This window comes from Bombina bombina, chromosome 5 (genome assembly GCF_027579735.1).
Source record: "Bombina bombina isolate aBomBom1 chromosome 5, aBomBom1.pri, whole genome shotgun sequence".
NCBI classification, from domain to species: Eukaryota; Metazoa; Chordata; class Amphibia; order Anura; family Bombinatoridae; genus Bombina; species Bombina bombina.
In genome coordinates this window covers 805,366,031-805,379,583 of record NC_069503.1, presented here as the reverse complement: position 1 = coordinate 805,379,583, position 13,553 = coordinate 805,366,031, and the positions used below count along the sequence as shown (strand labels likewise).

At 41.5% G+C, this 13,553-nt stretch overlaps 1 protein-coding gene across 1 annotated transcript in view; it reads right to left on the bottom strand.

The window, feature by feature from the left end:
- AFG3L2 (AFG3 like matrix AAA peptidase subunit 2) overlaps positions 1-13,553 on the bottom strand; it is a 231,269-nt gene that overhangs the window by 149,316 nt on the left and 68,400 nt on the right. The window contains exon 10 of the mRNA XM_053714902.1: positions 10,253-10,406. Within this exon, the coding sequence (XP_053570877.1) occupies positions 10,253-10,406 (154 nt within the window). The remainder of the gene's footprint in view (positions 1-10,252; positions 10,407-13,553) is intronic.

The following is a 13,553-nucleotide window of genomic DNA, read 5'->3' as shown; positions in this document are numbered from 1 at the left end:
TGGATCACTCCCATAAGCAGTAGGTCTTGAACGCAACGTAAGAATGCCTCTCTCTTTATCTGGTTTGCAGACAGTTGTGAGAGATGAAATCTCCCCTTTGGAGATGAACCTTTGAATTCCAGAAGATATCCCTGGGAAACAATCTCTAGTGCCCAGGGATCCTGAACGTCTCTTGCCCAAGCCTGAGCGAAGAGAGAAAGTCAGCCCCCGACTAGATCCGGTCCCGGATCGGGGGCTACTCCTTCATGCTGTCTTAGAGGCAGCAGCAGGTTTTTTGGCCTGCTTCCCCTTGTTCCAAGCCTGGTTAGGTCTCCAGACTGGTTTGGACTGGGCGAAATGTCCCTCTTGTTTTGTATTAGAGGAAGCTGAAGCTGCGCCACTCTTGAAGTTTCGAAAGGTGTCAAAATTATTCTGTTTGGTCCTTAACTTATTGGACCTATCCTGAGGAAGGGCGTGACCTTTTCCTCCGGTAATGTCAGAGATGATCTCCTTCAGGCCAGGCCCGAATAGAGTCTGTCCCTTGAAGGGGATGTTAAGAAGCTTAGACTTTGAAGTAACGTCTGCTGACCAGGACTTAAGCCATAGCGCCCTACGCACCAGAATGGCAAAACCTGAATTCTTAGCCATTAGCTTGGTTAAATGAAAAACGGCATCAGAAATAAAGGAATTAGCTAACTTAAGAGCTTTAATCCTGTCTAAAATATCATCTAACGGGGTCTCCACCTGTAGAGCCTCCTCAAGAGACTCGAACCAAAAAGCCGCTGCAGCAGTAACTGGGGCAATGCATGCAAGAGGCTGGAGAATAAAACCTTGATGTATAAAAAATTTCTTAAGGAGAACTTCCAATTTTGTATCCATAGGATCTAGGAAAGCACAACTGTCCTCGTTACGGGGATAGTTGTACGGTTAGCTAGGGTAGAGACTGCTCCCTCCACCTTAGGGACCGTCTGCCACGAGTCCCGTATGGCGGCATCTATGGGAAACATCTTTTTAAAAGCAGGAGGGGGAGAGAACGGCACACCTGGTCTATCCCATTCCTTAGTAATAATTTCCGAAAACCTCTTAGGGACTGGAAAAACATCAGTGTAAACAGGCACTGCAAAGTATTTGTCAATCTTACACAATTTCTCTGGAACTGCAATGGGTTCACAGTCGTCCAGAGTCGCTAAAACCTCCCTAAGCAATAAGCGGAGGTGTTCGAGCTTAAATTTAAACGCTGTGATTTCAGAATCAGACTGAAGCAACGCCTTCCCTGAGTATGAAATGTCACCCACAGATAGAAGCTCACCTGCCTCGGCTTCTGAGTATTGTGAGGGTATATCGGACACAGGTATTAAAGCGTCAGAAAGCTATGCATTAGTTCTAGCCCCAGAGCTGTCTCGCATTCCTTGTAACCCTGGCAGTTTGGACAATACCTCTGAGAGGGTAGCATTCATAACTGCCACCATGTCCTGTAAGGTAAAGGAATTAGACGCGCTAGATGTACTTGGCGTCACTTGAGCGGGAGTTATAGGTTCTGACACATGGGGAGAGCTAGATGGCATAATCTCCCTTTTTTCAGTCAGAGAATCCTCTGGAGATAAATCTTTAAGCGCCATAATATGGTCTTTATAGTTTATAGAAATTTCAGTACATTTGGTACACATTCTAAGAGGGGGTTCCACAATGGCTTCCAAACATATTGAACAAGGAGTTTCCTCTATGTCAGACATGTTTAACAGACTAGTAATGAGACAAGCAAGCTTGGAAAACACTTTAATAAAGGTGAAACAGCAATTAAACAAAAACGTTACTGTGCCTTTAAGAGAAAAAAACTAGCACTTAAACTGCAAAACAGTGTAAAAATATAGTAAAGTCTTCGACATTTTTACAGTGTGTGTAAGGGACTAAAGCAACATTGCACCCACTTGCAAATGGATGATTAACCCCTTAGCCCCCAAACCGGATTTAAAAAAACGTCAACCACCGGAAAAAGACAGTTGAGCACCTTGCCCCAGCTCTGCTGAGGCTCCTACCTGCCCTCAAATACGATTTAGGGAAGAAATAACCCCTTTATAATGGTCCTCAGATGCCAGAGGACTCCTCTAGGGAAGCTGGATGTCTCAGTCTGAAGGAAACTGCGCATCTAGAGCGCGAAAATAGGCCCCTCCCACCATGTACTGGATGTCAGAGGGGCCTTAAGAAAATACTCCTAGGAGTATCTGACTAGCCATGTGGAAAACTAGGCCTCAAATAAAGACTTATCTCCCTCAGAGAAAAAACGTCCTATTTATGAAACATGTAAACGTTTTGTCACTAAGTAATATAAGTATTAACATGAGTATTACCGTTTCGTAAGCATGATCCCAGTCGTTGTTAAATCACTGCATCAGGCTTACCTCAAATACACAAGGCTCTGTTAGCATTTTCTAGAACGTATTCATCTTTCTAGAAATAAAAATACTGAACATACCTCAAAGCAGGTAATCTGCAGACCGTTCCCCCAACTGAGGTTTTCCCATACTCTTCAGTTATGTGTGAGAACAGCAATGGACCTTAGTTACAAACCGCTAAGATCATCAACCTCCAGGCAGAATTCTTCTTCTAATTTCTGCCTGAGAGTAAAACAGTACAACGCCGGTACCATTTAAAAATAAACTCTTGATTGAAGGTAACACTACACTAAGTCACCACATATCTCTTGATACTTCCTATCTTGTCGAGAGTTGCAAGAGAATGACTGGAGGTGGGGGTTAGGGGAGGAGCTATATAGACAGCTCTGCTGTGGGTGTCCTCTTGCAACTTCCTGTTTGGAAGGAGAATATCCCACAAGTAATGGATGAACCCGTGGACTGGATACACCTTACAAGAGAAATAATGCTGCCATCTAATGCCCCGGCTAATGTAAAACATTGTTGCAAAACTGCTGCTATGTATAGTGCTGCAGACACGTGCACACTCTTGAGCTTACATTTCTGCTTTTCCACAAAGGATAACAAGAAAACGAAGAAACTGATAATAGAAGTAAATTAGAAAGTTGTTTAAAATTTTATGTTCTATCTAAATCATGAAAGAAAGAAAAATTGCGGTTTATGTCCCTTTAAAGTAAAAAAAGGGTGTAGACTACAAGATGTGAAGTTATGGGGCCTGTGCGTGAAATAGAAACAAAGCCTGATTTAGATACCATAATAGGTCCATATGATAATGAATCAGTTCAAAGGGGAAAAAAAAAAAAATGTGTCTTACTAAGACTCTCCCTCAGAAAAGATCACTCCACAAACACTACATCCCTTAATGTGATAGAGCAAAGCACAGCAAAGAAAGCAAAATTATTTGGACTTCAGTTTACTTTTGGCACAGACAACCCCCAGAAATGGAGGGATCACTCTTTCCCTGGAGACTTTACACATCAATCTTTTGCAGCCCTACTTGGTAACATTGCAACAGCACAAAATATCTGGTATTGGCTAATATGTTCTGGGACTGTTGCTGCAATCTGTAATGGGTATATAGACTGATATACTTATATTGAGTAGGGTTAACAGCACAAAATTGTGTTTCTTTTTCATAGTACATTATGTATTTAAGATCATGATGAAAAGCTAACTAATCTTAATAGTGCTGTATTGTTTTCTGTTTGCTATTGTTAACTGTGTTGTTTATATACACAGTCTAAACTAGTCTCCAATATTGGTAACTTGTTGATATACAGGTTTTGTTGCCTTATTTATAACAGAAAGTTAGACATCTTACAGGCATATTATGTTTCTCCCTTTTTTGGTTAAACCAGTTACATATGTTAAACAGTATGTTTTCCCCTGGAGCTCTGTATGTATAGGCAATATAACACAAGCACCTGAGTCTTCTTATACACCACATATTTTCTCTCTTTCATCATATAAGGTAAAAAGAGATCTATTAAATGTTTAGAAATCTTTTCTTTTGTAAAGCTTTAACATTTACACCATTCGTTAGTTTAAGTATTAGAGAATTAAATGCACTTAGTAATTTTTCCAAATGAAGCTGGCATATATTAAATAATTCTATTTTAATTTTGGCAGAAAAAGTCACCAAACGACCCCCCCAAAATAAAGGATGACCTCACTCTGCTCATTATTCATGCAGTTGCATCGGCCAATAGCATTGCAGCACAAATAGCACAATTTTTAGATGCAAACATGCATGTAAACATTGTTTTCTGTATCTTACTATAGAGCTTTTGCGTCTTGGATTATTTGTCCCGCATAGTTTATATTTCCACACTATCTACTAACTAACCCTGGGTAGAGTAGTCTGTAATCAGAAGATAAATCAAATAATGTTACAAAGTCACAGAGCACTGGTCCAAAACAGGAAAGAGTCTCACTTGGTATTAACCTATTTTAAACCTGCTTAAACAATAAGTGGTGCAGTATCACAAGGAAAATGTAATATAATAAAATGAATCACAATTTAATAGATAAAACAATTAATTGAAATGGATATCATAGCTAGAAAAATCAATACAATCACGCTAAAAAAATCATAAATAATGACAATACAATAACCACTATGTGGAAAGAAAGTCACTTATAAGTCCCAGGTCGTGTATATAGCCACACAAAATCAAAGGTGCAATAGAGATTCTAGGAGCAAACAAACAGAGAAGCCCATTACAGGTGGCAGTGATAATTGTAAAGGTAACTCTTGTTACTTACACCCTAACTTAGTGCTCCGATATCAAACGCAAAGTTGGAATGGTTCCAGCACTGCTCTTCATTCTCGTAGGTTGCTTTTTAGTCAATCACCACTTGTACCGATCAAAATACTTTTTCGCCTCACAGGAACTTACTACAGCCAGGAAAGTGGAAAGTTTGCTCTAAAGTGATTAGCAACAAAGAGTTTTGAAGCACTTACTGTGGCGTATAGGATTACAAACAGATCAGGATTCCTGTGAGGCGAAAAAGTATTTTGATTGGTACAAGTGGTGATTGACTAAAAAGCAACCTACGAGAACGAAGAGCAGTGCTGGAACCATTCCAACTTTGCGGTTGATATCGGAGCACTAAGTTAGGGAGTAAGTAACAAGAGTTACCTTTACAATTATCACTGCCACCTGTAATGGGCTCTCCGTTGCACCTTTGATTTTGTGTGGCTATATACACAACCTGGGACTTATAAGTGACTTTCTTTCCACATAGTGGTTATTGTATTGTCTCATTATTAATGATTTTTTAGCGTGATTGCATTGATTTTTCTAGCTATGATATCCATTTCAATTAATTGAATTATGATCTATTAAATTGTGATTCATTTTATTATATTACATTTTCCTTGTGATACTGCACCACTTATTGTTTAAGCAGGTTTAAAATAGGTTAATACCAAGTGAGACTCTTTCCTGTTTTGGACTAGCACTCTGTGACTTTGTAATAATTACTCTGCGCTAAGACCCTTTCAGTTACATTAATCAGAAGAAAATGTTGTGGAACAGCGGCGCTTCTGTGAAGGCAGCAAAATCTGACAGGTAAACCAAAATAAATTGCTTAACGATGTTATTTGTGAACTATAAGTATAGTTTGAGATGTTTTTACAACTGAAAAGTTTTTTTGGGGGGGTTTCCTATCCCTTTAAAGATTAGTTTAAATTTAGCAGCTTATTGTAGCGCCTGACAGCTATAATTCTACTAGAGCAAAGCCAGCTCTGCTTATAGCTCGGCCTTGTAACTAAAGCATTTTACAGTTCTTGTTTATTTGTTTCATGTGGTCACGCTGTCAGCGGGCGAGGTGGTGTGCTGTGTGTATAGTATACAGTTACACTTAATATATGAGGTTAACTTATCAGTTTACAGATCATAAGCTGTGTCCTGATATCTGAATGGTTTTTGCAATATGATTATTCAAGTCTGGCAGATGGAAGTCAAGAATAGACACTATAGTCCAAACCCATGTTCCAAAGTATTGCTTTATTTCTTGTTATGCTCAGCTAACTCCTGACTTACTCCCCTACAAATCCTTAGTACTCTGGTGTCTCTTGAATATACACAGATACTTAGTATGCAGATTATTTTGCAAATACAGCTAATAATTAAGTTTACTATAGCTATAAGTTTATATGTTATTAGGAAACGCATGCCTATTATATCTATTTATTATAGATCTTGGCCAAGCATAAATTACATATATTATACACTCTATATAGGTGCCAATATGTATACCTGCTAAATTAAGAAACCACATTATATGCTGGGTATGGTTTTCACTGTTATTTATAGTTTAATTCTCAAACAAGATAGCTGTATTATGTAGCAACCCAAAAGTGGTTGCCTAATTTCTATTTTAGCTCTCTCTGGTTTTGGATCCATGTGGGGGTGGGGACCAAGAGTGGCCCATTCCAAATTATGTTTTGAAATAAAGCTAATATTATATAATATAAAAATGAGAAGAATTTTATAGAGGCAAATTTTATCTTGAAGAATGGATTTCTGGATTTGAAGGAGACACCTACAATATAACTCTAAAAACTCCCAAAGCTTTTGTGTGATTTCTGCACGTGCCATTGACATTTTTGATCATTGTGCCATCAGAGAGAAAAACACAAAATTATGCTTACCAGATAATGTCATTTCCTTCTGTATAAGGAGAGTCCACGGCATCATTCCTTACTGTTGGGAATACTGAACCTAGCCACCAGGAGGAGGCAAAGACACCCCAGCCAAAGGCTTAAATACCTCTCCCACTTCCCCCAGTCATGCTGCCTAGGGAACAAGTAACAGTAGGAGAAATATCAGGGTATAAATGGTGCCAGAAGAAAAACATAATTTAGAGGCCCGTCCATCGGAGAACACGGGCGGGGGCCGTGGACTCTCCTTATACAGAAGAAATGAAATTATCTGGTAAGCATAATTTATGTTTTCCTTCTTAATATAAAGGAGAGTCCACGGCATCATTCCTTACTGTTGGGAAATTTATACACAAGCTCTAGGGGACACTGAATGATAACGGGAGGGACAAAAAGAGAGGCGGACCATAATCGGAGGGCACCACAGCCTGCAAAACCTCTCTTCCGAAAGCTGCTTCAGCTGAAGCAAAAACATCAAACTTGTAAAATTTTTAAAACGTATGTAAGGACCACCAGGTAGCCGCCTTACAAATCTGATCCATAGAGGCCTTGTTTTGCTCTAATAGAATGAGCCGTAATTCTCTGAGGAGGCCTATGTCCCACTGTCTCATAAGCTAAGCGGATAACACTCCTCAACCAAAAAGATAAGGAAGTCGAAGAGACCTTCTGAACCTTACGCTTCCGAGAATAGGCAACAAACAAGGAAGAAGTTTGTCTAAAATCCTTAGTAGCCTAAAGATAGAACTTCAAGGCACGAACCCTGTCCAAATTATGAAGCAAACGTTCCTTCAAAGGAGGAGGATTAGGACACAAGGAAGGAATCACAAACTCTTGATTGATGTTGCAGTCTGACACGACCTTAGGAAGAAACCCTAACTTAGTACGTAGCACAGCCTTATCAGAATAGAACACTAGATAAGGATGCTCACATTGCAAAGCGGCAATCTCAGAAACTCTGTGCGCAAAAGGAACAGCCAGTAGAAAAAGAACCTTCCAGGACAACAACAACTTAATGTCAATTTCATGCATATGCTTAAACAGAGCCCGCTGCAAAACCTTAAGAATAAGATTCAAACTCCAAGGAGGAGCCTTAGATCTAAACACAGGTCTGATCTTAATCAGCCTTAACAAAAGACTGTACATCTTTTGTGCAGTAAAACAGACAGGGCCAAAATCTGTCCCATCAGGGAACTGGCAGAAAGTCCCTTCTCCAGTCCATCCTGGAGAAACGATAGGATCCTGGCAACATTAACCTTATGCCAGGGATATTCACACCAGAATAAATAGGTTCTCCACACCTTATGATAGATGTGTCGAGTAACAGGCTATGAGCTTGAATGAGAGTAATCAATAACTCCCAGAAAAACCTCTCTTGGCTAAGACTAGGCGTTCAATCTCCACACAGTCAGCCTCAGAGAATCTAGATTTTGATGAACAAAAGGACCTTGTTCCAGCAGATCCCTGCAACAAGGTAACTTCCGTGGAGGAGAAGATGACATCCCCACCAGCAACCGAGGCAACAGCCGCTGCCGGTTGAAACAAGTATCCAGTATGTTGGAAACTTTTCTAAGAAAAAGGTTTCATCTTCTAATCCATAGGCTCTCTGGACAACGAGCTATCCTCATGTGGGATAATTGTAGATTTGGCCAGCGTGGAGATAGCGCGTTATCCACCTTAGGGACAGAACCCCTCAACTCCAATTGAGAGTCCGGGACCGGGAATAAATTCTTAAAAGGAAGATCCAATTCTATCCCACTCATTTTTAATAATGTTCGCCATTTTTACAGGTGCAGGAAAAGTTAATGGCACCAGTCTGTGAGTGCAATCCATTCCTGTGTTTTGTATTTACATAGGGGAGATTACAAAATCATGTGTCACCCTGGGAGGTTCCCAGTTAGTTTGTTTAAAAGTATGCATTATGTGGGTGCTGGTTTAGTGTCCCAAGAAGGGGGAGACCACGACGTGGTCCTGGGTTTGATCCTTTGGCGCCAAAAGTAACGTAGTTCTCCCAGTTTTGCTTTTAAACATTACTGAATATCTGCTGGTGAGTGCCAGGTTTTCTGTGTGTTGTGCTATGGGAAGCTGCATGTGTAGAGGGAGATGACTGATGGGTATGCACCTCACAGGACAGCGAGTCCTCAGAGGCGGACGGCTCAGTGGTACTAAAGGGGTTAACCTTCTTAGACCTAATAACATTGTCAAGGCATGTTGAACATAGTTGAAAGGGCGGGCATACCAAGGCCTCCTCACAATATAAACAGGTATTACTATTTGGAATAGAGGGAGTACCCTCCAGTATATCAGAATCCTCCATAGCTTAAGCTAATGACAGTAGGACACAGAAAGTAAAACAAATCTTTTTATTTCTCTAAAAACGGCACCTTTATATTCCCAATGACTGGGGCACTCACCACCTCCTAGACCCCGACAATATAGGGAAAAAAGTCTTCTCAGACAGCCAGCTCGGTCAGGAAAGAGGAAATGAAAGCGAGACCGGTCACGTGGTGCGCAAGGCAGGACCGCCCCTGCTATGAGAAAAAGTGTGCCAAGCTACAAGCTGCGCAGCGTTCAAAGTGAAAGTAAAACCCTGTGCGTTACAGCCACATAAACAGTCTATGAGCCCAATAAAATCTCACACAAAGCAGCATAAAATTAAAGCATCACATTTGATTAATCCCCCTCAGGAGATATTAACTCAAGATTCTATTAAGATAAAAGGAGCCACACTGTGACCCTGTCTTCTAGCGTTTTCAACATAGGTAAAAATTGAAACAATCTTTCCAGAATCCATGCTGTGGAACAGAAACACAGCCTCTCAAGTGTAACGGTCTTGTAGCATCGCTCCTGACATGGACTTGAGTGAGAAAAGAAGCAGGCAGTGAAACTTATCAACACTGATTGCTAAGGAGCTGTTGTTAGGCAGTCTGGACGGGTTCGCAGAAAGACTCTCCCTGCATCTCCAGACTAACTTTTGTCAGCCTCTCAGTGAGAGCATTGACAAGACTACTTAAAACTCCAGTCCCCTATTGAAGGGCAGATACCCTTCCTAAGGAACTACTCTGAATCTTCAGACACTTCTCTGCCATCCTCCTGTGACAAAAGGCAAAGAATGAATGGGGGATAGGGAAAGTGGGAGAGGTATTTAAGCCTTTGGCTGGGGTGTCTTTGCCTCCTCCTGGTGGCCAGGTTCAGTATTCCCAACAGTAAGGAATGATGCTGTGGACTCTCCTTATATTAATAAGGAAAAGAAGCTTAAAATTACATCCATCTCACAAAATAAAAAAAGCATGCAAGTTAATAGAAACTACACCATCCAGCTTATCTATGGCTCTTGGGTTGTGGCTGAAAGTCCACCAAATAAAAAAAAAAGGGAGGAAGGAAGGAGAAAAGTAGCAGAAACATATTGTGAATATTTTTTGATTTGATGCAGACTGTGCACACGAAAGAGCACACGAGGGTAGAGGTGAGATGTGGGTGTGGTTAGCAACAGGTGGGCTATTGGGAGATGTTTATATGACCATGGTGTCTGCAGGAAGTAAAATTAATGCAGAAGGGTCCAGAACTAGGAAATGTTACAATAAAAATAGAAGCAGACGTGATAGGTAAAACGTTCGAAACAATATTATACACAGACTAACACACTAAAAAGTAGAGAAAACAGAAATCAAGTTACCATCCATCTCCACTAGAAGTTGATTGAGCGTGTTTTCTTGTTCACTTTGTCCCCCAAAGTTTCCACGCCCTCTTTTCCTTCCAACTGCATCAATCTCATCAATAAAGAGAATGCAAGGAGCGTTTTTCCTAGCTAATACAAATAAATCACGTACCTAGAAATGAAATTTAAAATAATTAAAGTTTCAGAAGTGTCGGAATTTGAGAAAATTAGAAGCAATATCCATACTACTTCATTTCCAATACCTACTTCTAATTAACTACCATCTACGAATCATGACATAAATTCATCATTTTAAAATTAAAAAAAATTCAAGTTTGAGGATAGATGACAAATACTGTAGAGAAAACAAATATCCTAAAAAACATAATTTATGCTTACCTGATAAATTCCTTTCTCCTGTAGTGTAGTCAGTCCACGGGTCATCCATTACTTATGGGATTATATCTCCTCCCTAACAGGAAGTGCAAGAGGATCACCCAAGCAGAGTTGCTATATAGCTCCTCCCCTCTACGTCATACCCAGTCATTCGACCAAAACCAAACGAGAAAGGAGAAACTATAGGGTGCAGTGGTGACTGGAGTTTAATTTAAAATTTAGACCTGCCGTAAAAACAGGGCGGGCCGTGGACTGACTACACTACAGGAGAAAGGAATTTATCAGGTAAGCATAAATTATGTTTTCTCCTGTTAAGTGTAGTCAGTCCACGGGTCATCCATTACTTATGGGATACCAATACCAAAGCTAAAAGTATACGGATGACGGGAGGGACAGGCAGGACCTTTACACGGAAGGAACCACTGCCTGAAGAACCTTTCTCCCAAAAACAGCCTCCGAAGAAGCAAAAGTGTCAAATTTGTAAAATTTTGAAAAGGTGTGAAGTGAAGACCAAGTTGCAGCCTTGCAAATCTGTTCAACAGAGGCCTCATTTTTAAAGGCCCAAGTGGAAGCCACAGCTCTGGTAGAATGAGCTGTAATTCTTTCAGGAGGCTGCTGTCCAGCAGTCTCATAGGCTAAACGTATTATGCTACGAAGCCAGAAGGAGAGAGAGGTAGCCGAAGCCTTTTGACCTCTCCTCTGTCCCGAATAAACGACAAACAGGGAAGAAGTTTGTCGAAAATCTTTAGTTGCCTGTAAATAGAATTTCAGGGCCCGGACAACGTCCAGATTGTGCAGAAGTCGTTCCTTCTTTGAGGAAGGATTAGGGCACAATGAAGGAACAACAATCTCTTGATTGATATTCTTGTTAGTGACTACCTTAGGTAAGAACCCAGGTTTAGTACGCAGAACTACCTTGTCTGAATGAAAAATCAGATAAGGGGAATCACAATGTAAGGCTGATAACTCAGAGACTCTTCGAGCCGAGGAAATAGCCATTAGGAACAGAACTTTCCAAGATAACAGCTTGATATCAATGGAATGAAGGGGTTCAAACGGAACACCCTGTAAAACATTAAGAACTAAATTTAAGCTCCATGGCGGAGCAACAGTTTTAAACACAGGCTTAATCCTGGCCAAAGCCTGACAAAAAGCCTGAACGTCTGGAACGTCTGACAGACGCTTGTGCAAAAGAATGGACAGAGCTGAGATCTGTCCCTTTAACGAACTAGCAGATAAACCCTTTTCTAAGCCTTCTTGTAGAAAAGACAATATCCTAGGAATCCTAACCTTACTCCATGAGTAACTCTTGGATTCGCACCAATGTAAGTATTTACGCCATATTTTATGGTAAATTTTCCTGGTAACAGGTTTCCTAGCCTGTATTAAGGTATCAATCACTGACTCCGAGAATCCACGCTTTGATAGAATCAAGCGTTCAATCTCCATGCAGTCAGCCTCAGAGAAATTAGATTTGGATGTTTGAAAGGACCCTGAACCAGAAGGTCCTGTCTCAGAGGCAGAGACCATGGTGGACAGGACGACATGTCCACTAGATCTGCATACCAGGTCCTGCGTGGCCACGCAGGCGCTATTAGAATCACCGATGCTCTCTCCTGCTTGATCCTGGCAATCAGACGAGGAAGTATCGGGAAGGGTGGAAACACATAAGCCATGTTGAAGACCCAAGGTGCTGTCAGAGCATCTATCAGAACCGCTTCCGGGTCCCTGGATCTTGATCCGTAACAAGGAAGCTTGGCGTTCTGGCGAGACGCCATGAGATCCAGATCTGGTTTGCCCCAACGCCGAAGCAGTTGTGCAAATACCTCCGGGTGAAGTTCCCACTCCCCCGGATGAAAAGTCTGGCGACTTAGGAAATCCGCCTCCCAGTTCTCCACACCTGGGATGTGGATCGCTGACAGGTGGCAAGAGTGAGACTCTGCCCAGCGAATTATCTTTGAGACTTCCATCATCGCTAGGGAACTCCTTGTCCCTCCTTGATGGTTGATGTAAGCCACAGTCGTGATGTTGTCCGACTGGAACCTGATGAACCTCAGAGTTGCTAGCTGAGGCCAAGCCAGAAGAGCATTGAGAACTGCTCTCAATTCCAGAATGTTTATTGGAAGTAGACTCTCCTCCTGAGTCCATGATCCCTGAGCCTTCAGGGAATTCCAGACAGCGCCCCAACCTAGAAGGCTGGCGTCTGTTGTTACAATTGTCCAGTCTGGCCTGTTGAAGGGCATCCCCCTGGACAGATGTGGCCGAGAAAGCCACCATAGAAGAGAATCTCTGGTCTCTTGATCCAGATTCAGCATAGGGGACAAATAGATAAATCTGCATAATCCCCATTCCACTGACTTAGCATGCACAATTGTAGTGGTCTGAGATGCAGGCGTGCAAAAGGTACTATGTCCATTGCCGCTACCATTAAGCCGATTACCTCCATGCATTGAGCCACTGACGGGTGTTAAATGGAATGAAGGACACGGCCAGCATTTAGAAGTTTTGTTAACCTGTCTTCTGTCAGGTAAATTTTCATTTCTACAGAATCTATAAGAGTCCCCAAGAAAGGAACTCTTGTGAGTGGCCTTAGAGAACTCTTTTCTACGTTCACCTTCCACCCATGCGACCTTAGAAATGCCAGAACTAACTCTGTATGAGACTTGGCAGTTTGGAAACTTGACGCTTGTATCAGAATGTCGTCTAGGTATGATGCTACCGAAATTCCTCGCAGTCTTAGTACCGCCAGAAGAGAGCCCAGAACCTTTGTAAAGATTCTTGGAGCCGTGGCTAACCCGAAGGGAAGAGCTACAAACTGGTAATGCCTGTCTAGGAAGGCAAACCTTAGGTACCGATAATGATCCTTGTGAATCGGTATGTGGAGGTAGGCATCCTTTAAATCCACTGTGGTCATGTACTGACC